The sequence below is a fragment of the Berghia stephanieae genome, chromosome 7 (assembly GCF_034508935.2).
Source record: "Berghia stephanieae isolate SIO BIC M18660-M18661 chromosome 7, UCSD_Bste_1.3, whole genome shotgun sequence".
NCBI lineage: Eukaryota > Metazoa > Mollusca > Gastropoda > Nudibranchia > Aeolidiidae > Berghia > Berghia stephanieae.
The window spans coordinates 31,476,047-31,503,580 of record NC_088366.1 but is presented as its reverse complement, the minus strand read 5'-3'; the positions used below and the strand labels follow the sequence as shown (position 1 = coordinate 31,503,580).

General features: G+C 35.0%; 1 protein-coding gene across 6 annotated transcripts in view; it reads right to left on the bottom strand.

The window, feature by feature from the left end:
- Positions 1–1,330: 1,330 nt before the first annotated feature.
- Positions 1,331–27,534, bottom strand: part of LOC144977068 (tubulin beta-2B chain-like) — a 35,724-nt gene continuing 9,520 nt past the window's right edge. For all 6 annotated transcript variants that reach the window (XM_078921809.1, XM_078921810.1, XM_078921811.1 and 3 more), the window contains exons 3-8: positions 10,420–10,528; positions 9,136–9,362; positions 5,933–6,061; positions 3,168–3,571; positions 1,890–2,122; positions 1,331–1,631 (exon numbers count right to left, since the gene is read on the bottom strand). In XM_078921809.1, coding sequence (XP_078777935.1) covers positions 1,435–1,631; positions 1,890–2,122; positions 3,168–3,571; positions 5,933–6,061; positions 9,136–9,362; positions 10,420–10,528 — 1,299 coding nt within the window. In that variant the 3' untranslated portion in view covers positions 1,331–1,434. The remainder of the gene's footprint in view (positions 1,632–1,889; positions 2,123–3,167; positions 3,572–5,932; positions 6,062–9,135; positions 9,363–10,419; positions 10,529–27,534) is intronic.

Genomic DNA, 27,534 nt, shown 5'->3' with positions numbered 1-27,534 from the left:
TAAAAATCATCGGTAAGGAAAGCGTTAAATATGTTGTCGTTTGCATGCCCTCTTTTTTTCCATTACCGACAGGATATATGTATTGTCAAAGTTTAATTAATCATGACTAAATTTTACTCTACCAACTAAAAAAACAAACAAACCAAAAACAAGAAACAAATAAAAACAAAAAAGAACCCAATAAACTTGGGATTTTAAATAGTACAAATTTACTTAATGTGCTCAAAGTTGTTCCAACGCGACAGCAACACTTGTAGAACAAAGCATGATGCGTGTAAGGAGTTATTACCATTTTTTTCGACAGGGACGACGCTGTTATTGGCCAGATACTCAGTTTACACCCGAGTACGGTGAAAGAATTTAAGTAAAGAGGTTATTCCAAAGACGTAATTTTGAGTCTTAATTAAGTTAAGCTATTTCTGATACCCAGGATGTAACATAGCAATATTTTGCTTCTTTCCTTTCTATAAATAAATGGCCGTGCTTATATGTACGTAACATGTTTTCAAAATATACAAATGACTTTAAATCATCACTCACAAGAAAAAAATAATCTAACTAGCAGAATTTACCTTATAATAACACACACACACACACACACACACATATATATATATATATATATATATATAATATATAATATAAATAAATATAAATATGTAGTCTGTAGCTTTCTGAACCCCCCCCCCCCCCCAAAACAAAAAAAAAACAAAACAAAAAAACAAAAACAAACAACAACGCAGTTTTAATTGCCCAGATAACTATTCCTTCAAATATCGATCGAGTAAAATAAGCCTCATCCTTTTAAAAAAATCTCTCAAACCCGGGACTTCAAGAAACTCGTCCTTCAAACATTTTAATCGATCAATATTTGGAGAACTAACTTTTTTGAATATGTGTGTGTGTGTGTGTGTGTTTGTGTGTGTGTGTGTGTGTTTACTACAGTGTTATGTCAGGCTGAACCGGATGCTTCAAATAGAAGTTTAAGCTTGGTTTATACAATTTAAGTTTAATTAAAAGACTTCAAGAGAAGAGTGAGTTTTGCTTCTTGAACTTTAAACTTTACAAAACTTGAAAATACAAATCAACCGATGCTTACGACGGGTAACGACTAATCGTATAGACAACATTTTTAATTTGGCCACCCAGATCCAGCGTGCCGTGTTGAATTCGGCGTGCTAGAACTAGAATCCAGGGACTACTGTATGTCGGTGTGTACAGGCTACCATTTAATGATTCTAACGTTAAAATGATTAGTAATCAGACATTTTAGTTTTTCGCACTTGCAGAATTTAGCCCAATTCTCATCAATGAGACATTTAAACTTCACTTCAGTTTCATAATATCTTTTTAATACGAATGCAGTTCTCCGTAACCAAATCGCCCCATATATAATATCTTTTTCAGGCGGTGGGTCATGCCATATTATTATCATTAAGCCTCCTCTGCTTCCTCATTAAAGTCTTCTCCGTCGTCCTCGTCAAACTCGTTCCCGTCGTCCACACTGGCGTCCTGGTACTGTTGATATTCGGACACTAGGTCATTCATGTTGGACTCGGCTTCCGTGAATTCCATCTCGTCCATACCCTCACCAGTGTACCAGTGGAGGAAAGCCTTGCGACGGAACATGGCTGGTAGATGGAACATTGGATGAATGAGTAATAATTGTGATGATGGAAATGACTCTAATGATAATAAGCAAATAATAAAAATGATGATGATGATGATTATGATAATATGAAGTATTAAAACCATAATTACAACGAAAACATAGATAGCAAAGCCCTCCCCACATAAAACCGCATAAATAAGCACAAGAACAGCAACAACAATAATTACTACAACAAGAAAACCAATCGAACTTAATCCTATTGATAACAAACGCTCACCAACAAACTGTTCTGAGATGCGCTTAAACAACTCTTGTATTGCAGTGTTATTTCCAATAAAAGTCGACGACATCTTAAGTCCTCTCGGAGGAATGTCACACACGGCAGTCTTTATATTGTTAGGAATCCATTCCACAAAATATGAAGTGTTTTTGTTCTGGACGTTCAGCATCTGTTCATCCACTTCCTTCATGGACATCCTACCTCTAAACATGGCGGCCACAGTCAGGTACCTGAAAGGGAAATCAAGGGATTTTTCAAAGACTATAGGATCATACACCAATATTGGACCTTCGATTTGGAATTCCCTAACAATTCATTTTTGCGGATTGTCAACATATAAAAAGCATCTAATCTTTACACGTAGGTCTACAAGTTTCGACGAAATTGACAGATTAAGGAGCTGGCACTGGTGTGAGATAAAGATCTTAAAAACTATGTATGAAACTACCAGACAAAGCAAGAAGGAAAAATACAAGAAAAAAAAAAAAATCCCAAAAAATCAGTCTTCCTCGACTATGGATCGAACCTCAGACCTCTTGATTACCGGTAATCTGATGATCTGAGATGTATTTTATTATTGTGTTTTTAATTGTTGCTTTTTCTGGCACTATTTCATACACAGTTTTTCAGATCTTTAATTTCCAATCAAACATATTCGACTTATGTTAAACTTACTTGTCCAAACGTATCTATTTTACTTATCTCTTACTTCTGATCCCTTATCAAATGATGTGAATGTTAGATCTAAGATATTTTCGTCTAGTCTATTGTCATTACCTTCTGGTTGATGCTATTCTTTTTCATACCATTATGTAACTGTATTACACCCCGAGTGTTATCAGATGGAGATTTGGATCGAATATAAATGTTCTGTTTTATAAAATGTGGTCGACCGCCTCAATCCGGTATATGTCGGATGGAACCAGATGCAGAAATTTGAATCTAAAGCAAAAACACGAATTTAGGTTAAGTTAAAATATTTATCTGAAATGCGCTTACCAATACAACCATTTTAAACATTTATGGTCTGTTAGAAGGACTTCAGTGAGAACTAATCTCTAACCGACGGTCTAAAAACTATAGCAAAGCGCCGAGTGACGTCAAATTCCATTCTATTGTCTATATATTATTTGCATTTTTAGGTGAATAAATTATAATGTCAAACAATTAAGATCTGGGATTTGTAATCATGCGAATTTTAGATTTACTATTTAGACCTTTACTTCATCCCGACATTGAGACTAAGGCGATGGGTCACATATTATTTGATATTACCGCCCATGTCTTGGGTCACAAGCCGCCATCATATTTTTGGCATCAAACATCTGTTGCGTAAGTTCAGGTACTGTAAGAGCACGGTACTGTGAACTTCCTCTTGACGTCAGAGGAGCGAATCCAGGCATGAAGAAATGAAGGCGTGGGAAAGGAACCATGTTGACGGCTAGTTTTCTCAGATCTGCATTCAGTTGTCCGGGGAATCTCAACGATGTTGTTACACCAGACATGGTGATGGACACCAAATGATTAAGGTCCCCATAAGTTGGGGTGGAAAGCTTCAAGGTACGGAAACAGATGTCGTAAAGGGCCTCGTTGTCTATGCAATAGGTTTCATCAGTGTTTTCAACCAGTTGGTGGACGGACAATGTTGCATTGTACGGTTCTACCACTGTGTCTGAAACCTACAGAATCAAAACAAGGTTAATATATAAGTCTTCGGGCAAACCCACACCGGAGACTGACTCCGACGACCCGGCACTGCAGTCCTCTGCCGTCTTCCGGATAAAGACGTCGGGCGCGGACAAAATACTAAGAACAAAGAGAAGAGCCGTTTTTTAGGTGCTTGGCATGGGTAGGTCTAGCGGCTCTTCTCTTTATTCTTAGTATTTTGTCCGTGCCCGACGTCTTTATCCGGAAGACGGCAGAGGACGGCAGTGCCGGGTCGTCGGAGTCAGTCTTCAGTGTGGGTCAGCCATAATGCTGCGTTCATCTCTACCCGAAACGATTTGATCTGGACTTCATATAACATGGATGATAAGCTTTTTAAAAATATTTTTAAAAAAATCAAATATATTATTATTACACCATTGTCATTTTGGAGCCCGCCTTCTTTGAAATCATTTTCATTATGTATGAGGAATTCTATTCATGTAATATTCTGCTCATCGATTAAAGTGATGATAAACGTGGTAAAACAGATGCATATCCTATACACCCAGGTTTGAGAGTTTTTGCCATGATGAGGGTTTTAAGGATATTTGAAGAACGAGTGTTCTAACCAAATGTTTTTTTAAACGTGTTTTTCCAGAGTACAGCAGTTAACTGGCTAAAGATGCTCGACAGACGATCAGGAAGGCACTACCATTATTATTATTATTATTATTATTATTATTATTATTATTATTATTATTATTATTATTATTATTTTTTTATTCTTCTTTTCTTCTTCTTCTTCTTCTTCTTCTTCTTCTTCTTCTTCTTCTTCTTCTTCTTCTTCTTCTTCTTCTTCTTCTTCTTCTTCTTCTTCTTCTTATTATTTTTTTCTTCCTTCTTCTTATCTTCTTCTTCTTCTTCTTCTTCTTCTTCTTCTTCTTCTTCTTCTTCTTCTTCTTCTTCTTCTTCTTCTTCTTAGTATTATCATTATTATTATTATTATTATTATTATTATTATTATTATTATTATTATTATTATTATTATTATTATATTATTATATTATTATTATTATTATTATTATTATTATTATTTATTATTATTATTATTATTATTATTATTATGATATTATTATTATTATTTTTATTATTATTATTATTATTATTATTATTATTATAAAATTATTATTATTATTATTATAATTATTATTAATTTATTTATTTATTTATTTGATATGCAACATCGACTCAGATGTGAATGAGTACCTGCCTATCAATAGTGATATTTTATTACTAAGGGAATAATAATATATGAAATAATTTTAAGCGCAATAAGCAAGGTAAATCAGTGAAATGCTTTATTTTGATGTACATATGTATTTATTTGATTTATCGCATTATTATGCATTTTGATATCATGATTGCAATGTGCGTAATAAAATTATCTACTCTTTATCTTATCCCATCATTTTATTTGAAACGTTATGTAAATCGTGCTGCTCCAATCTCGAAGAAATAAATTACAATTTGAGATTGAATGTAAGCAAGATCAAAGATTGATATTAACAACACCACTACCACATTATCTCGTTCGTGTTTCCTTCATCCTGTTTTTTGTTGATTAAGGGGAAACACGTAACCTCCATTTTATCTGTTTTCGTATATCAAATTGAAGCTTACATTCAATTTCACATATTTATTTATTTACATATTTAGTTATTTATCCATAACGTCTCCGAACACATGTTTTTTTCTTTCTATTTGATTACCTTTGGGTCCATTCTTTTTATCATAATTGGGTAAATTCACTTTAAAATGCCCTTCTTTATTTGACAACATTACATGAAATCGGCACTCGGCAAGGACCACTTCTCAACGAAAGTACCGTTTCGGCATTTCCCTTTCCCTTTGAGTAGCTCAATGAGATGAGGAATGTTTGACAGTCCCGTTTTACAGAACCAATATACTGATTGGTTAATGCTTGGTTAAGCATTCGCTCGCTCTAGATAACTGAGTGACGGACGTTGCATCAGCACTTATAGCTTTTAAAAGAGAAATAATCTCTAGTTAGTAGACCGGTAAATGACTTCGGTATTTTTGAGAGTTTGTCAGAAAATAGGAATATGGGGGAAAAGGACAATATTTTAAATCGCATTCAGTTAATCATTCATTACACTGAATATTGCATTTTTCTATTTATGCGTTATAGGCCATCCTTTTGTTTTTCGATTTAAAAGGTTTTTAGGATATCTAACTATGCTCTCTCTCTCTCTCTCTCTCTCTCTCTCTCTCTCTCTCCTCTCTCTCTCTCTCCTACACACACACACACACACACTCTCTCTCTTTCTCTCTCTCCCTCTCTGCCTCTCACTCTCTTTCATCTATTTACTTACTTTTGGAGAAGGGACCACAGAGAATGATGTCATTATCCGATCAGGGTATTCTTCTTTCATTTTACTGATGAGAAGCGTGCCCAAACCAGAACCAGTGCCCCCACCTAAGGAATGGGCGAGCTGGAAGCCCTGGATACCGGAGAAATAGTAAAAATAACAATAGAGGCTTATCCATGGTAAACACTAGACTAGGTAAACACCATGCAGTAAATGCATTACAATTTTGTAAAGAGACAAATAATATCCTGCTTATGGAGGAGGAGGAGGAGGGGGGGGGGGGGGCGATAGCTCAGTTGATAGAGCACTCGCTTCACACGCAAAGGGACCGAGATCGATCCCGGGTGCAGTCGAGATTTTTTTTCTGACCCCTCCCCCCTGTCCACTCAGCAGTGAATGGGTAGCTGAGTTTGCTAGATTTGGCAGAAAGTACTTTGCGAAAGATTAGCATCCTATCCAAAAAATAGCAAGCAATTGCTATTGTCCGTTTCACGGCGAAAGATTAGCATCCTATCCAAAGAATAGCAAGAAATTGCTATTGTCCGTTTCACGCTTTAGAAACCGGGATAAACTCCGGCTCCAAAGGGCCGAATGGCTCTGAAGGACTACTTTAAGGAGGAGGAACAAAGCACATCTAACAAGTATGACTATGTATGACTATATATGCAACTTTATTGACTCCAGTAAAGATTTTGGATAGAGACAACGTTGTTTTGCTTCATGGCTTAAAATATCCAGTTCCATCAGGACGAAAAAAAGTGTGCTATTTGTGTTTCCAGAGGGCATACTGCTGAGATGCCTAATGGTCAGCTTGAACCTTTTGACATATTTTTGTCGTTTTGTGAATTAAAGCGTAGACGTCTAGCCATTAAAAATATCACAGTACAAGGCAACGATCACTGGAAGAAAATGGTTTGTGTATATATATCTATAGTTGTTAGAAGTGCTCTGGGAGACAAATGATCCAATTTGTTGTGCTATTCTGTTCTTTTGGTGGTCGTCCCCGCATCTTGGTCAGTTCAAGTTGTGAATTTTGGATGGCTACAACAGTCCAAGACCATACCTCTACACATCAGCGACAAATTAAATATAAATAAATGAAGGCACATTCCCATAATACTATTCCATCAACACGCCTCTTCTCAATGCCTTGTCTACTTTCCAAGCAATCCAAATTTAAAACAACAACCCCCCCCCCCCCCCCAAAAAAAAAAACAACCAAAAAACACACACACACAAAACAAGAAAAAAAAAATCAAAAAACAAACAAAAACAAATACAACCCCCCCCCCCAAAAAAAAAAAAAAAAACAAAACAAAAAAACAAGCAAACATACAAACAAAAAATAAAACGACAGCACCAAAAAAAAAAAAAAAAAAACAATACCAAAAAAAAAAAAAAAGCAACAACAAAAACAAACACCAATATAAATAAAACTAAACAAAATAAATAAGGAAAAACAAAACAAAATAAAAACATTTTTGTCGAGTGTTAAGTCCATTAAATTTGTTCAAAGTCAAAAGGTACTCTTAATATGGAGGACGAAACAAAACGCCTGTAAGACGCCATAACATTTTTTTCGACAGAAACATCAATGACAGTGACCTTCCTCTCATTATGTATTTTACATCTGAATGCGGTAAGAGTATGTGTGTGAGTAGCCCTTTGTAGGACCCGGCTTCGTGCCACTCACTTGACCAGGGAGGGACCTATTGGTCCAAAAGCAAGTGTCATCATGACAACAAACCCGCACAAAACAAACAGGAACTTGGAAGTACTGTTCCAGTCGATTGATGCCCGGGTATACTTAATTGGTGCCTTAGATTGCCGAAGAACAACTTTTGTTCATTTTTATGGATTTTACAGCACTCGCAACAATTTAATGTGACTTATGTCAACGCCTTGAAGAAAAGTTCAACGGTCGAAAAGCTGTACTAATAAACAAACAACATTCAAAATTAGGAGAAGTAAGCCGATATCTTTAGTTTTAACTTGGTTAAAACAAATTAAATAAATGAAAAATTAACAGATAATTCACAGTTATAGAGCTCAGTTTCACGGTTTCACCGGACTGACTATGATTCATTATTAATTTTTAAATTCTAGATACAGGCCAAAAGGAGCCAAATTTCTATTCATACAATAAAAGGCCCTTGCTATGCGTCCTTTTTGAACACCAACTCTTACAATAGTATCTGTTGCTGCTAAAGCCATATCATTTTACGTATGCACCCTTGAGTCAAATGGATATTGGTTGCAGCATTAACTGAAAATTAAAAAGGCTGAGGAAGAGTTGTTTTTTTTTTCGATCATTGCCATCCTTCCACATCTGATCACGTCCAAAATGCTATTTACAAGACGTGAAATTGGACTATTGCCATCGGCGCCACATCGACGAGAAGAATGTGTACCGATGTTTTAAAAAAATGAATGAATGAATGAATATGGCTGCGCTGTCTCTATGGACGCTTGCCGTGAAAGTGTGTGTGTGTGTGTGTGTGTGTACGTGTGTGTGTGTACGTGTGTGTATGTGTGTGTTTGTGCATGTGTGTTAATTCGAGTGTGTCTGTCTGTTTCTAATATCCAGTTAGTAATTTGTTTCCATAAATCTATGTCCAGTGCAAACGTTCTTCGGTTTTGAACGTCATCATGTGTGCTTAGGTGCTGAGGCAATTGGATGTTTCCTTGTGTTGTTGAAATCAGTTCTTCGGTTGTTGTTTCTAAATATATTTGATATTTTTTGAGATCTTGATTCTATGTTGTTGGAAGTGAAGTTGGTGTACGCCCTCTGTATTTGGCTCCTTGCTTGAAGTAATAATCCATCGGTTTCTTGTATTCTTGCGTCAGGAATTCACTACCAGATACCAAACAAGCATCAGAAACGAGTTTGAATTGTCAAATGCAAGAGACCAAGAATCCTTTTGGTATTTTGTACCTTTCAATCGTTCCAATTTGTTTTGCTTTTAACACATATAATTACGTTGATTAAATACACTTTCGAAAGTTGAGTTTTTATTTATTTATTTTTAAAAGAATATTTCCAAGCTGATGCCAAATGTTTTTGATTTTTTCCCCTTTGACACAAAAATTAAACTTATAATCATAGCGCATATAACGTGTAAGCTTTTACCCGCTAAGATGAGCAGTGCCACTCATACATTGCTGCAAAAAGGCAACATTTTGGGAAAAGGATTACCAGTACAAACCTGCAAACAGTCACAATTTTCCGATTCTTTTCGGATCACATCCATCACGGCGTCCACAAGCTCCGCCCCTTCTGTATAGTGACCTTTGGCCCAGTTATTTCCTGCTCCCGTCTGTCCAAATACGTAGTTATCTGGTCTGAACAATTGGCCAAATGGCCCTGACCTTACGGCATCCATTGTACCAGGTTCTAGGTCGATGAGAACTGACCTTGGGACGTATTTACCACCTGGGGAAGAAAAAAAAAGATTAAAAAATCAGGGAAAAATTGAAAATTTGAAATTTGAACATTGGATATGTATTTATCTCATTGGTATGTCGATTCAAACTTGCATCGGTCCAAGCACTATGAGAGGGTCATTGCGATGAAATCAGCTATGAAAACTGGGATATATATATATATATATATATATATATATATATATATATATATATATATATATATATATATATATCAAAATACATAAGAAATGTAGCCATTTATGGCACTTGTAAGTACTTTTAAATACAAATTAAATATTTATAGACCTTGATTCACTAAATAAAGGTAACATTTTAATCGCGATCTTATGCATCAAATATTTTTTTAAATGAGCAATCCGAACCTTTATCGGAATCGGGATCCCAATAACTCAGCTGTAGAGTACTCGCCTTTCAATCCAATGGAACTGGTATCGGTTCTGATCCATCCACTCAGCAGTGATTGGGGAGATGGATATTATTATTATTATTATTATTATTATTATTATTATTATTATTATTATTATTATTATTATTATTATTATTATTATTATTATTAGATTGGCGATACACACATGCAATTGTTAGTGTTTGTTCAACACAATAGAACTCGGAATAAACTTCTGTTCAAGTTCCTTTTGACTACGTGACGAAAATGTGGTCAACTTGGCTTACTGGGAGTTATAATTCATCGATCTTTTAAATTTATCACATTTTTGTTTGTTTATGTACTCAACAGTATAAAACTGACAAAATATTCAGCGTCACATAATAATTAACGTCTAACTGTAAATGTAAAGACATCTAATAATAAATGATATAGTATCATTGGTTGTATACGGTTTTTATCTAATGATTCTGTATTCTCCGTGTTAAAACTGAGGGAGTTATATGGATTCAATTATTTGGATAACACTGAGTTCAATTAAATGTTTGCTACTTTTAATTTACCAAGAAAAATGAAATGATTTCATTGGTTTAATTTTCCACTAGACAACAGTTACCGATTAGACGTCTGACGCACATAAAAGACCTTTTATACCTACCTGATGCCTCTGTATAGTAAACATTGACACGCTCAAGTTGCAGGTCGCTGTCTCCATGGTAGTTGCCTGTAGGGTCTATGCCATGCTCGTCGGAGATGCATTCCCAAAACTGGAAAATACAAAGAAGATTACGTAGATCATAAACCTGTAACACGTAGAATTAGAGCATGTTCGGAATAGAGTTATCGTCTGACATCTTGCACACTTTTCTCGAACGCTAAACACAGCAAACTATACGAACGCCACTCTTGCAGTCACCAGATAATTTTGATTTAGGGTCACGTTGGATTGACTCTTCTTGCTTATCAATTTGTGATGAATGATGTAAAACTGAATCTCTGGGTGGGGTTCCTGAGTGGGCAGGGGGGTACATACTGTGTCTTCTATCCCATTATATCTGTTTTCCAACATGCGTTCTGTCTTTGTCTTGGAATGAGATTACTTGCTTCTGTCCTGGCCCTGGCTGGGAGGGAAACAGTCAAATGCATAGTTATTGTTTTGGGAGATGATATCTTTTTCCTTGTAAATTATCTCTCTGTTATGCATTATTATATTTGTTATTTTGAATGTATAATGTAAGCATTTGAGTGTATTCCTCTTTGTTGGATTTTGTGCTTGTGTCCGGATGAGACTTATAGGTGACCCCAAACTACGTACATTGATGATATTTGCTCTTGGAATCTACATCTGATCCCTATTTGTTCCCAGTTCCCCTATGTCTTACTTTTTATTGGGTGCTTTAATTGTAATTCTAGAACTTTTTACTATCCCATTTTCTTCTTTTTTTTTAATGGCGCTGATATGACCTAAATGTGTTGCAAGCGCCGTAAAACCCTTAAAAACAAACAAAACAAAAACATAAAACTGAATCTCCAGACAACCAAACTCAACGATAACGATTTGATCATAACCAAATTAAAAATCTTGAAGACATAGTTTATATCTAATTTAAAATAATAGGCACACGCTATTATGGCTGAAAAGAATTGCTTTGCGTATACTTCTGACAGTCATTTGGTTATAATCTAGTATAATATAAAGTAGAATGCATATGTTGCTATTGCCACCGGTTGCCTGATTCATGATTTGATAAACGGCCACTTAGTATAATAATCTGTTTCCCAGGATAAACCATCTACCTACAGAACTTTATGGCGTTGTCTATCGCCGCGTACAATTTAGCATTTTCTTTCATGCCATTTGGCTTTTCCTCAAAACAGAACTGGCAGTCGCATTTTATCCAAGTACTATGATGATAAATAAACGATGGATAACGAGTGAGGAATGAAAAGATCAAAGTCAACTTAGTGTAACAATGGTGAGATCATATTTATATTATAGAAAGCAATGTGAAATGATTTCTCATTCGTTAAGTCTCTCTCTCTCTCTCTCTCTCTCCCTCTCTCTCCCTCTCTCTCTCTCTCTCTCTCTCTCTCTCTCTCTCTCTCTCTCATCTCTCTCTCTCTCTCTCATCTCTTACTCTCTCTATATATATATATATATATATATATATATATATATAATTATAGGGTGTGGCTAACAACCCAATGTATTTGAATCTAATTGTCTCTCATTCATATAAATATGGTTATAGATAACACATAACATGCAACGAATTAACCAGCGATTATTATCCCCTGTATGCTAAACTAGGCTCGACTGGAAATCAGGGGTTGACAAATTTAACCAGTTAAATGCCGCACTCTGGAAAAAAACACGTAGCCCCTACTGGGATATTTGGCCAGAAAACTCGACCAGGAAACTTCGCAGAAATCCCTTGTTTGCGAGTTTTTGCCAAAATGAGGGTCATTTAAATCGATCGATATTTGAAGGACAAATGTTCTTGCCATATTTTAAAATAAGAGTTTTACCAGACTACGACTATTAACTGGTTTAACTTTTAGAGGCTTATTAACCACCTCGACAAAATTCCGTTTTGAGATGGTAGGTCACATCTGACCCATTGGCTCAAAACGGCATTATATTGGGGTGAACAAGGTTTTGGAAATTGAATCTAAAGGCACAAACATTTGAACCTTGGGCTATTATTTCTTCGTTATGCTGAATAATAAATACCCTTTCTTGCAATGCAAAACGTTTGGCGTTTGAATTTATTATCGTTTCATTCCTAAATTCATTTTTCGGGGCCATATTCAACCCGACATAATACCGTTTTGAGACGATGGGTTACAATTGTTCTATACATTTCCTAATTCTTCCACACATCGGAACGACCCAATTAACCAGCACTTATACTATTGAATGCCTCTTTCGTTTGCATTTTTTATGGGTGCTTGCGACACTTTATGGTCATTTCAGCGCCAGCAAATAGACAAAGAAGAAGATGAGGTAGCGAAAAATTCTAGGTTAACATTTCAATAAGAAAAAAGTAAGACAAAATTTACTGGTTCAAAAAGGGTGCAGAAGTAGATTCCAAGAACAGACAATCAATGTACATAGCTTGAGATTACCTAAAATTCGCATCCGGATACAAGCAAAGGACCCAATTTAGAGGAGTACGCTCAAATTTTTACAAACTATTATATTCAAAACATACACCCGCCCCTATATATATATATATATATCAGTATTTAATAGAGAATTGATGTGCAGGGGAAAAATATCATCTTCAAAAACAAAAAATAATCTTTTGACTGTTTTACGACTCCGGCCAGGGTCAACACAAAAACCAGTAGTCTCAATGCAAGACAAAGGCAGAAAGCAACTCAGAAAAGGAAAGTAGAACATAGGTGTTATAAAAGACACAGCAACTGCGATCTTCCTGCTCGCCATGGAGCGATTATTGTCTGTTTAGGATGACGTGCACATATCTGCAGGTCTGATAACCGAAAGCAATTATGGGTCTAACTTAACATTGTTGTAATTGTAATAGACAATCCTATATTGCGCTGGTTTGAGAGCATTTCCGTTACAAAAATGAGGCCACAACAATTTGGGTTATCAGACCTGCCAAAAAGTACACGTCGGTTAAGGACCTTAGTCATAACACACCATAAGCGCAACCTTTTTTGTCATCCTTGTCACCTTCTTCATTATTGACCACATAGCACATGGCTATGTGATCTAGTGGTATGACACTCGACTTCGAATTGGAAGGTCCAGAGTTCAAGACCCGCTCCGAGCAACGCATAGTTAGTAAGGAAAAGGCTCTCTACTCACAATCTCTCACCGTCTTCAGGTGTAAAATGAGTACCTGACCGTTAACAGCGTTGTCTCTGTCGAAAAAAAAAAGATTGTAACATAGGCTTCGTGTCTCGTCCTACATGTTAAGTGTTGCGGTTGGCTGGAGGCCCCTTGTAAAGCGCTTTGATTACGTTTGATGGATATAGCACTATACAAATGCTTTAGTTATTTACTCATCTATCAACACTGTGATAGGCATGTCTCGCACGGTTGTCAAATGATTTTAGTGATCAGCAAAGTAAAAACAAAACATCCAAAGTTGACAATTAATTGAAATCGTAGATATATATATATATATATATACACACATATATTTACATATATATCGTAGATTATTATGAAATTTAGAAACTGGGTAGCTGGCACCGGTGTAAGATTTAAAAAAAAGAGCTTTTATATAAAGCAATATCCACTAAACGAGCTGAAAGCTTTTTGCAAGGGGTCCCTGGCCAACAGCAACATTTAACATGTAGGACGGGACATGACGCCTGTTAGGCGATATTACAATTTTTTTCGGACAGAGACAACGCTGTTAACGGCCAAGTACTCGTTTTACACCTGAGTACGGTGAGAGAATGGGAGCAAAGAGCCTTCTCCTAAAACTTAACTATGCGCCGAGCGAGTTTCGAACCCAGGACCTTCCGATGCGAAATACCACTAGACCACATAGCCGCATAAAAATCTGAACAATTGTGTATGAACAGTGCCAGACAAAGCAAGAGAGAAAAATACAAGGAAAAAAACCCCAACCCATCCCAACAATTCAGTCTACTTCGACTGGGATGGGGTTTTTTGTCTTGTATTTTTCTTTCTTGCATTGGTAGGCACCTTTCATGCACACTTGTTCAGATGATTCTGGAAAAAAAATGGATCTCAAAATTTTTGGCCAGAACACCCGTCCTTCAAATATCGATTGATTAAAATGACACTTAACATGTTAAAAACTCTGAAACCTGGGACCATAGTATTATTATTATTATTATTATTATTATTATTATTATTATTATTATTATTATTATTATTATTATTATTATTATTATTGTTGTTGTTGTTGTTATTATTATTATTATTATTATTATTAGTATTATTATTATTATCATTATTATTATTATTACTGGTATAGCACCGGCATATCTCACAGACCACGTGGTCATGTGTAAATTTGAAAATTACACTTTAAGATCATGTAATGACCAAACGAAAATTTCGGAAAAAAAGATCAAGAACAAAATTTGGTGATAGATCGTTTGCTTGTTTCGGCCCCAAGATTTGGAATGAACTACCGCGTGGTCTGAGGGAGTGCAAGTCTTTACCTACCTTTAAAAAGAATCTTAAGACATATTTTTACTGTATTTGTTTTTATTGACTCTATGAATCCTTGATTTGCCTATGAATTATTATTATTATTTTATTTTTTTTTCATTAAAATTATATTTATATTGTATAATTGTTATTGTTATTATTATTATTATTATTATTATTATTATTATTATTATTATTATTATTATTATTATTATTATTATTATTATTATTATTAATATTATTATTATTATTATTATTATATTATTATTATTATTATTATTATTATTATTATTATTATTATTATTATTATTATCGTCATCATCATCATCCTCATTATTATTATTATTATTATTATTATTAATTATTATTATTATTATTATTATTATTATATTATTATTATTATTAGTATTATAGTAATTTTAATATCATCATCATTATTATCTACATTATCATCATTATTATTAACATCATCATCACCACCACCACCACCACCACCATCATCATCATCATCATCATCATCATCATCATCATCATCATCATCATCATCATCATCATCATCATCATCATCACTATCATTATCATAACCATCATTAAATGAAATATAATTATATAGTAAAACATAAGTTGCCTCTTTATTTACAAATGCCCTGTCTACTTTTCAAATTGTTATAGTCTCATTGCTACAGCGGAGATACCGCCAAACCAACCCACACTATTCATAATTAAATACAAAATTGTTTAATTCAAACCGCATTTGCGTTCGATTATCAGACTTGTGACTTTATTTAATGTGAACGTAGAAAATACAATGGAAGTTTTGGTGTCGAATGATTTTTAAAATGCTTGACACTGAATCTAGCAATTGAAATGCCAAACTGGCAGCTTTGGCACCTGGCGTCGAGTTTTGGGATGTAACGTGTAACGCATTTTCTTCACACACTTGGGAGGTCGGAGGTCAGCAGACGGGATCGATCTGATGTGTAGTCATGATCTGATGACAGACATCCAGTCATCCTTCCCCGGTTCTCTTCCGTCCCACCTCCATTTCCCAGGGGCTAAAAATAACGATGACGTCTTCATCAACAAGAGAGAGAGAGAGAGAGAGAGAGAGAGAGAGAGAGAGAGAGAGAGAGAGAGAGAGAGAGAGAGAGAGAGAGAGAGAGAGTCACAAATAAATCAATTTGGCGTTTATATGAAATTCTTAGATTGTGTCGATGAGTTTTGGGATCCATTCAAGATATAATATAATATGATTCCCTGGAGAAATTATGATTCAGATCCACTGTCTCTAAAACTGGGGTTATGTCGGAGTGAACTTATGCCAATATAATATAATATAATATAATATAATATAATATAATATAATAATATAATATAATATAATATAAATAATATAATATAATATAAATATAATATAATAAATATATAATATTATATGATATAATGATAAATATTATATGATATAATATACCATAATAATAAATTAATAAACAATTTATAATAGGCATTGGTGCACCGGTTTTGCAAGTCTGATAACCGAACACAATTACGGGCGCGTTTTAAAAGTGTTGCAATGGACACTATTTCTCGTTGGTTCGAGAATATTTCCATTACAAAAATGAGCCCATAAACATTTTGGTCATCAGACCTGCTAAATAAGTACAAAAGTTTCATATTGTAACCAAGAGTATGAAACTGGTTCATTCTATTTCATTTAGGCCGTTTCATTTATTTATTAACGAGAATGAAAATGGTTTCTAAAACTGTGAGAAAATGAAATGTCAAACTGGCCATTTTATCTATAAATTCAATTTACATCATCTATTCTATTCTGATATTATATCCGATTAATTAGGGAAGGAATTTGAACACAAATGTGAATATCATAATTTCATAATATATCATACGAGGGTTATTGAGTAGGTCAAAAATTACGGTTTAAAACAATGACGTTCTATCGGAATAAATAATGATATACGTCGAAAAGGGTTCAACAGTCGTGACGTCACTTCCCTCGTAATGACGTATGGTAACTTAGTAACTGGCTCTAAACTATCGGAACAATGGCGGACGCCCTTATGAAATATTTCTCCGATGAGCATAAACGTGTATCCAGAGGAGAAACACATAATAAATATGATCATGTTTTGACTTTTATACATTCTGATCACATGACATATGAAAAGTTCTAGTCAGCATGAAGAATAAAAAGTACCGATTTTCTTTATTCAGAACCACCCTGCTCGCCGTTGCTGGGCGACGTGACATCAGACTATTGAATCCAATCGATGCTTCCTACTGACGGCCATGTGATCCCTGGCAATCTTTTGACATGGATACCTTTAAAAAACCCAACCTCAAACTATTATCTTGAAGTATGAGTCCCGGGTTATTCAATTAACATACAGCGCATATACTTTTGAAGCTTACATCAATTACGGTATATTTTGTTGAAACTAGTCGAATAAATATTTCACTGGTTCAGTTTTGATTAGAAATTTATATTTATAAAAAAGTAAATTATTGCCCATTTAACGACCAATAAACAACGTCGTGAAAAATTATGAATATCAAATGGATAATAGCTAAATATTTTGAATGACCAGCTTTTATTTTTAAAAAGAAAGATTAATCAAGTAGATAAATGGGTGTGTGTTATTGAATCATTATGTGCTTTTGAATTCACAATTTTGTTTCATGGTGTCGACCCATAGCCACCTTGAGTACTTGCCTGTCAGGCAAAGCAGTTAACCCCACAGATACTGGGCATCGCTCACAATTTTAATACAGGCGACTTAAAAAATGCATTGTTCCGTATGGTGTCGCGATGCAATTCCCTCATCAGTAGTTACAAACTGCGGGGCTATCCTATTCTACTGCTGGCATGTACCAAATATAGCTATCGGTCAACTGCATAGAGAAAAACTTTTCGTGGGGTTTTGGAAAGGAATACCCCCCCCCCCCCCCCCCCCCCCACCAACTCACGGACAGAGTAGCGATAATCGCTTTTACGAGTTCCATAAAAAATATATACGCATCGTTTTGGCATTCTGAAAATCTGTTGGAGCCTTTTTCTTTGTCGGTAGTACTATGGGAATTAAGAAATGTTTGTCAGACCTTTTCGTTGACAGGAGATAAACAGTCGATCAAGGGACGATTGGGCTAAATGGAACGGAATATTCTGATTGGTTAAGCTTATTAACGCTCGAATTATAAATTATTTAAGTACAATAATTAATAATTGTTTTTCCAGCCACAACTGGGTAGCATTTTTACTGAACTGTTTATTCTATCTACTAAGCAATGTCTGTGTGGGTGCTTATGACATTTGAGCGGAGGCATCAAATTGTTAGCATTACCATAAACGTAAACACAAACTATATATCGATAACGAATAAAACAACAATGTTATGTGTGTGTGTGTGTGTGTGTGTGTATGTGCGTGAGTGTGTTAGTGTGTGCGTGTTAGCATTCCCACACATAGCAACTCTGTTTATGAGAACGTTTTGTGGCACTTGCCATAACTATAATAATAAATAATATTGTTGTTGCCTTGCCTTGACAGACAAAAACGAGGCGATTGGGGTTAAAGTAAGAGAAATGCAGTACCTATTACAGAGTACAAGGTTGATGAACACATGAGGATTGTGAGAATTTGATTTTTGTTTGTATTTTCTTTGCGTTCTTTAAAGTCATAACGCTCTTGAATCCGGAGCTTTTCTCGGTTTCCGTTAGGTTAAGTTGAACGTGGTTATTGTTACATTTGAACAAGACTTAGCTACACAATCACTGCTTGACGGACGAGCTAGGGGGTAAGAACAAAAAGTTCCAGTAAACCCAGGATCGCAACACCGACTCATTTTTCTAATGAGGCGCTTTCTTATTTTCGCGTTTCTGATGAAAACCTGTATGTAACGCTCTTTCACGAATTAACTACCGTACGGTACTCTGGGAAAAATCGTATTAAAACATTTGGCCAGAAAACTCTTCCTTCTAATATTGATCGATTTAAATGAATCTTGGCAAAATCTCTCAAACCTGGGACTTTTCAATCTATCGATATTCTCGGGACGAGTTTTATGGCCAAATGTTTAAATGCATGTTCTTTTTGGAGTACGACAGTTAACAGGATAACACTGGAACATTTAATGTAAAAATGTTCAATAGTAAAGTTAAAATTGATCAATTGGCTAGGGATGAATCTAATTATTAGATATTATTTGTTTACAAGAAGCTAAATTCGAAAATGTAGTCAATCGAACTGTGGGGACCGGTTTTTTTCCTTTCGGCTCTCGATTCTACGGATGCGATTTCTTTATTAATGAAAGCAATAATAATAATAATAATAATAATAATAATAATAATAATAAATAATAATAATAATAATAATAATAATAATAATAATAATAATAAAAACAATAATAATAATAAAAAGGTGTTCAAGACCTAATAACTTTTTTACAAGGATAACCAAGAAGGAAAAGCAACGGGTTCAAGTTTCACCAGGGATTGGACATCTCTCTCTCTCTCTCTCTCTCTCCCTCTCTCTCTCTCTCTACCTATCTATCTATCTATCTCTCTTTCTCTCTCTCTCTATTTCTCTTTCTCTCTCATTTTCTCTCTCTATCTTTCTCTCGTTCTCATTCTCTCTCTCTCTCTCTACCTATCTATCTATCTATCTATCTATCTATCTCTCTTTCTCTCTCTCTCTCTATTTCTCTTTCTCTCTCATTTTCTCTCTCTATCTTTCTCTCGTTCTCATTCTCTCTCTCTCTCTCTCTATCTATCTATCTATCTATCTATCTATCTATCTATCTATCTATCTATCTATCTATCTATCTATCTATCTATCTGTTTCTCTTTCTCTCTCAATGTCTCTCTCGTTCTCATTCTCTCTCTTTCTCTCCCTTCCCCCCCCCCCCCCCCTTCTGTCTCTCTTCCCTCCCAACCCCCCCCCCTCTCTCTTCTCTTCTCTCCGCTTTCTTGACCGGAGGCTCACCTCCCCAATCACAGTTTCCTTCTCCCTTCACCGCATTCCACTGGCGAGCTGAAAGGATGTAATGGGAAGTAAAAATAAAGACGAGACGCACGAAGAGACCAAATCGAAGTGAAGACTAAACAAAAAGATTGGGCTAAAAATAAACCTGACCATAGAGCTAATAGATAGTATGAAGTTGATGTCACTCAGGTCTTTGTTATTGTTTTTTTTTTTTCATCCATGTTTATGAGTATTTCTCACTAAACTGTATTATCCAGACTATGAAAGTTTTAGGTTACACATCGTTTTGTGTGATGGGCCGTTATATTTCCGGATGGCAATGTTGTGAGCGTCTTAGCCAAACGCACAGCATCCATACTGAAGCACAATGATCGAACACTTTTTCCCCTGTCTGGAATAGATATTGAGAAAACGAAGTTGACGTCACTCAGCTCTTTGTTTGTATTTTTAGACCGTCTGTTAGGGATTTGATCTCACTAAATTATATCAATCAGACTATAAACTTTAAGGATACACACAGTTTTGTGTCTTCTTGTGTTTAAACTGGCTGGCGGATGTTGTGAGTATTTCACCTAAACGCATTGCATCAATAGACAATTCGTGGAAAGGAATTTAACTACACCCCTCGGACAGCCGTCATAATGTAAAAAATGACATTTAACTTTAACATCGTTGGTATATGCGTTTAATTAAAAAACTCACTAGTTCTACATGTTTGATCAAAATTACCATCAAAGAAAACTATCTGTGTAATCTTTAACGTTTTTAGTCTGATTGATCGAATCAATAATACAGAGTAGAGAGATGTAAACTTCTTTCATTCTATTGTTCGTAAGCAGTCGGCTATGCCTGTCCGAGCGGCTTTGTGTGTGTGTGTGTGTGTGTGTGTGTGTGTGTGTGTGTGTGTGTATGTGTGTGTGTGTGTTTGTGTGTGTGTGTGTGTGTGTGTCACATCTCCCGTGTTTTGTTTGGTGAAAAATATTCTGGCTAATTTTTACATAAAAGATCGACTGATTAAGATTTTCTCTAACCTGTCAAAAAGTCTCATACGTACCTGAGACTATTATATTATTCTATGGAAGTCTTTTGGGCAGTTGGGGTCTTACAATTTAGGGAATAGAATACTCTCTTGTTTTGGTTTATCTATCTATCTATCTATCCATCCATCCATCCATCCATCCATCCATCCGTCCGTCCGTCCGTCCGTCCGTCCGTCTGACCGTCCGTCCGTCCGTCCGTCCGTCCGTCCGTCCGTCCATCCATCCATCCATATATTATATATAAATATATAATATATATATATATATATATATATATATATATATACATTAATATCTATCTATCTATCTATCTATATATATATATATTATAATATATTATATATATATATATATATATATATATATATATATATATATCAATGAAAAGAAACGTGCCCTTAAATGTGGTGACCAAAATAAAGTGCGAGAGAAACAAACAAATGACTCTCCACATTAATAAAAGAAGAAAAGAAGAAAAGTTTCTGTCCATAGATTGTTGCTCGGGTAAATTGCCATTAAAAGAAAAAACAAATTATACCGATGTGCATTGCCTATGACTTGTTTAGCATTTTAAAAACAGATTTACTGGCAATTCTTGGCGGTATAGGTCTAATGATACACTGCCGTGCACTGAAAATAGTACGTGTTTAAACATTTGGCCATAAAACTCGCGAGGTCCCAGGATTAAGAGTTTTCTTCTTGTGCCAAGATGAGGGTCAACTAAATCGGTCATTTTTAAAAGGACGAGTTTTCTTGTCAAATTAAAAAATACCTCTCTTTCCTGACTGGTTATGTTGACCCTCGTGTTGGCAAAAACTTTCAAACCTAGAACTTCGCAAAATTGGCCAAAATTTAAATACGTGTATTTTGTCAGTGTACGGCAGTAATGAAGTGGGCTTGGTATGGAACTATAAACAGAAGATATTTATCAACGTTGTATGATAGAGATAACAAAAAAGTCGACCTGGTGAGATGACTAAGATAAACCGCTTGAGATAGACCTGACATGTAGATGTGCTTTGGCGGGAAGGGAAGGTGGCGTGAAAGAATGAGTAGGCTTAGCTAAGAAGACAGCTTAATTCGTCATAACATCTTTACATCTCTCTCTCTCTCTCTCTCTCTCTCTCTCTCTCTCTCTCTCTCTCTCACTATCTCTCTCTCTCTCTTTCTCTCTCTCTCTCTCTGTCTCTCTCCATTTCTCTCTCGTTCTCTCTCTCTCTCTCTCTCTCTCTCTCTCTCTCTCTCTCTCTCTCTCTTTCTTTCTTTCTTTCTTTCTCTCTCTCTCTGTCTCTCTTCATTTCTCTCTCTGTCTCTCTCCATTTCTCTCTCGTTCTATCTCTCTCTCTCTCTCTCCCTCTCTCTCTCTCTCTCTCTCTCTCTCCCTCCCTTTCTTTCTTCTCCCATTCTCTCTTTTTCTATTTCTCTCCCCCCCCCCCCCCCCCCCCACCCTCTCTCTCTGATATGAAACTTCCGTTTTGGTTACGTCCATTGTCTGTATTATTCCCTTACGAAGCCTATCCATTTTCACTCTTTCGTTAGTATTTTCACGATCACAGGCTTCAGGTAGCCCCTACCGCTCCTCTCTCTCTCTCTCTCTCTCTCTCTCTCTCTCTCTCTCTCTCTCTCTCTTTCTCTCTCTCTCTATATATATATATATATATATATATATATATATATATATATATATATATATATATATTTAATATTCCTGCCAATTCCCCTCAACTTGGATTATGTCTCGTCTTATATTTAAACTTTGCTGTTGGCATGGGACCCCTTTTAAAGTGGCTTGAGTACATTTCGTTGATGTTGCGCTTTATATAAGCTCAAGTCATTCTTCTTCTTCTCGTTAAACGGACCAAACCACTCAACTTAAGTATTACTGTTGATACGCATTTATTATTCATTTATTTATATTTTATATATTAATTGCATGTTTGAAAGACACTCGTAACGTCCTTGGTCTTCTAGGGGATGATAACAACCTTCGTCGTCTTGGGGATGATAACAACCTTCGTCGTCTTGGGGATGATAACAATAACAAACAGACAAGGGCATCATGGTGTGATTTAATTATCCCTACATTCAAGTACCTACCCGTTCTGCCATGCACTAATCACAAATTCTCATTTCTCAGAAAATTTTATTTCTAATATTGATCAAATTAATGACTGCCTACATGTTAAATAGCCAATAAACTTAGCTATAAGAGGCTATAATGTTTGAGACGTTTTGAAGGTTGGAACCAGTGAACGAATTAACTGCCTTACTCTGGAAAGACACGTATTAAAAAATTTGGCCAGAAAACACGTTCTTCAAATAATATTATAGATAGCTTTTAATGACCCCCATCTTGGTTAAAAACCCTCAGGTCCCGGGTTTGAGAGATTTTACCAAGATGAGGGTAATTTAAAGCGATCGATATTTATTGAAGGACGCGTTTCCTGGCCAAATTTTAAAAAACGTTTTTCCCCCCGAGTACGTAGTTAAATGGGTAATCGACTGATATTTGAAGTGTGTGTTTTCCGGCCATTTTTTCTTCTTTTAAAAATAATGTGTTTTGTCGTTGTACAAGCAGGGTCGACAGGCCGTGCTCGCCAGCATGTAATCAGATTGGTATGTCGTGTATCATGGATACATAAAGGAATGTAGTTGATTATCACAGTCTACATTCCACCATCACAGTCCACGAGTACCACCAATTATATGTAACTATGTAACAGTAGATAGAATGTGTGTGTACCATAGCAATCTAGAGGGCATTGGTGTGTGTAAGAGAGTTAGCTTATAGCAAGTGGGTTTAATGAGTTCACAGTGCTTGTATATCAGTTAAACTTGGTCATTATATTGAGTAGTCTAGGTCAGTTTTACGTTCCAAAGTTAAAGGATTGGTCATTATATTGAGTACTAGAAAATTACTTTCTTTGATCGGTGTTACTTGGTTATTGGGGATAATAGCATCAAATTATAGTTGGAATTTATTATTTGGGCGTACAGATTATTTGGGCGTACTGAACTAACGTTTACCAAAAGTAATATTATATCATAAAAGGGGGGTTTAACACCAATATGTAGGAATTGACGTTTCAGGTTTGATTATGATTTGGTCTTACTCTTAGGGGTTGGATTATAGACTGACAGGGAACTGTCAAAACTGCAAGGGGGCGTGGAAACAATGGAACTGTGGGTAAATTTTTGATAGGGATAAAAGAGGATGTTTCGAGGAAAACGGGAGGATTCAACTTGACCATGAGCTGCACACTTTAAACCTTTTGTGCTCACCATCATTTATTTGCTTTTACGGACTTAGAAATATTCCACGTATATTGAAAATGGTTACTTAGGCAAATTGACTTTACACGTGGACTGATTATACGGATTTGGAATTTATGAAACTGATTGAATTATGACCATGCTATTTGATTTGGATTTTGAATTTATCACAAACAAATAAAACTGTAAGAAATGAAACTTGGAATCTGGACTTTTATTTGAATGTCTTGATGTTGTGCATTCAATTATCATCACCGGCCCTTGAACTCTTTCGTCATTATTAACATCTACAACACGACGCAAAGGATAATACTACCATCTATCAAAAACACCACTATACGATCACAAGCCATTACATATGTGTGCAACTACCCCACATTATGTATCTTATTTGGTGCCGTGACCAGGATGTAAAGATGTTATTATTCCGAACCATGGATACACAAGAAATGTATATTGTTGCGGTGTTAACATCTATTGAAGTTTTTGTGAGACTCGAATTTTGAAGAGAATAATTGTGAACAGATAGGAAAATATTTTTATTTGGAAAAGAAAATGAATATCAATTTTGAAGGTGAAGTAGTATAATTTTTTGTAATGAAATGTTGGAAAAAATTATTGAAATTATAGATGATTCCTAAAATTCTGATAAAATACGGTTTTTAAAAAAAAAATAAACGAAATAATATTGAAATTAAGAACCATAGATGGAACAAAAAAATATATTAAAAACTAAAAACAATATATTATAGAACGGCAAAATAATAATAATAATAATATAATAATAATAATAATAATAATAATAATAATAATAATAATAATAATAATATAATAATAATAATAATAATAATAATAATATATTGATGCTATATGTATTTTAAATATTTAAAAAGAGGAGAGGGAGAGATGAAGAGAAAAATTGCAGTATTTAAATGAATATTTTAGTGCGTTTTATTTTTCAAAATAAATGAAAATGCGTTTACTTACAATCAAGCGTTTCGGAATAGATCTTCGAATATTAATTTGTACCGTTAATGGCAATGTTTTGTTAATATCAGTAACAAAGATGTGTCGATTTTTATTTCAATTTTTGTATGTTACTGTTGGAATTACATAAACAGTTGGTCCATTATTTAATGTTGTTACGTTTTATTTTCTGTCATAATGACTCAAGAAGACGATGGCAATAAAAACACGTAAATTATAAGTTTTGATAATTGAAAAATGTCTTATGGTATTTATTGTTATATTACAACATCATTGATTATATTTTTCTCCCGTCAATAGGGATGAATTGGTAGGTTGATATTGACTCTTTGAGATTCATGGGTTCATGACAAAGAGCACAGTTTTATATCTGTTTGTTTTCTTGGTAATGAATGTGTGGTTAACGCAGCCAAATAATCGACAACAGAGCTTATTTAGTTGTGTAATGAGACATGGCGTTATAATAGACTACATAAGACATTTGGATTTTATCACTGGAAATTAAGTTGAAATGATTTATGCGGAATATGAGTCAATCGTTGTTTTGTTTAGTTTTGTTTTGAAACACGTTTCATCGTGATTTTTAAAAGGAGACATATTCTCATATTAACGGAATAACGGACTTTTGGTTTAAAGTCGGAGAACAAATAAAATGACGGAGTATTAATTATTATGAAAGACTGATGTCTTGTAATGGGAGTTAAAATGTTATTACGGAAATATTGAAAATGCATTACCATGTCATGTGAGCTGATAATATTTGTGACACAAGTGGTTAACTTGTTAAGAATCAGCGAATTATAAGTAACCCATATGGTAAAATGCTGTAAATGCATAGTGGGTAAATAAGCGCAGTGATGTAAGACGCGGTAATTAAAGTGCACACGATTTAAATTACGAGACGCAGGAATGAGGCGTTCGGGAATATTTTATTTTGCTTTTGATTAAAGCGCATGGTTTAACATTATGAAATGATGCAGAAGGCGGAGAATTTTTATAAATACGATGCGCGTGGTTAAAGCGCACACAATTATCAATGCTATATTAAGAGGCGCGAGATAACGTCGCAATGAGTTATATGAATATTTTTATAAGCCGAGGGCAAAGGCGCGAAACATTGAATTTTTATTGACCAGAGTGTATATCGTTTCTGAGAATATTTTGATTATCATATTTTTCTCCTATCGATTTGCTGTTGTAATTGTAATCAATATTTACTGCGTGGTTTGAATTTAACATTTATATCATACAATGTGTAACTGAGTTGAAGAAGAAGTTATGTTCAATTGTCAAATCTTAACTGTGTAATCATTCGGCAATCAGTTGAAATGGTAGGAAGTGCTACGATAACATAAACAAAATCATATTTCATTAAATTAGGGATTTTCTAAGGGGAATAATTCGAGTTAATCAAAGGCAGAAGTAGTGTTTGCACTAAAACATGATACAGTCATCACGAAAGAGGACACTTGCAACCATCAGTCATAACGGGAACGCTGATGACAACGACAGAGGCAACTCAAACACAACCACAACATAGGTCGGAAAATGTCCTAATCCCTTTGGTCTATCCACGAATACATTAAAATGGAGTAACAATCTCGACTACGCCATTGATACGTCCAGAATCAACACAATCTACAGACTACAAATACACAGCAACCTCAATTACATCGTACCTTTCATCTTATACAAACTTGACAGAATTCATAAAATAATATCTGTATCAACACAGATTTCTTCCATGAACCTTTTTATATTTACATTCTTTATTGAACAATTGGATTACTTGTATATACTTCTACAACAACAATACCCAACCATGTACGATGTCAATAATTACATAAACGTTCAAGATACGATTGTTTTTACAAAAATGATGTCCAATTGTGAACAATACTTCCTTCATATTATGCAGTGGTGAGCGTATTCAAATTTAAACTTATGTCAATATACAAGTGTGCAGCATATCTACAACTTATAAACATTGAATATTATAATAACGCCTGTCTTAGTATCATTGTAAAAGATAAAGGCTATATATGTATATAAGTAGAAAACGGTAAGGGCTGCCTGAAGCCGGTGATCGTAAAATACTAACGAAAGAGTGAAAATGGAAAGGCTTCGTATGGGAACAAAACAGACAATGGACGTTTCGGGTACAAACCCTTCGTCAGCACAACAATACACAAATAAACGTGGAAAACAAATAAAATATAATGGAAAATAACTTGTGTCGTCTGTACTCAATGGTGGTTGCAGTATGAATGAAATGTTAGCGTGGCGTGGGTAGAGGATAGTGTGCCCCAG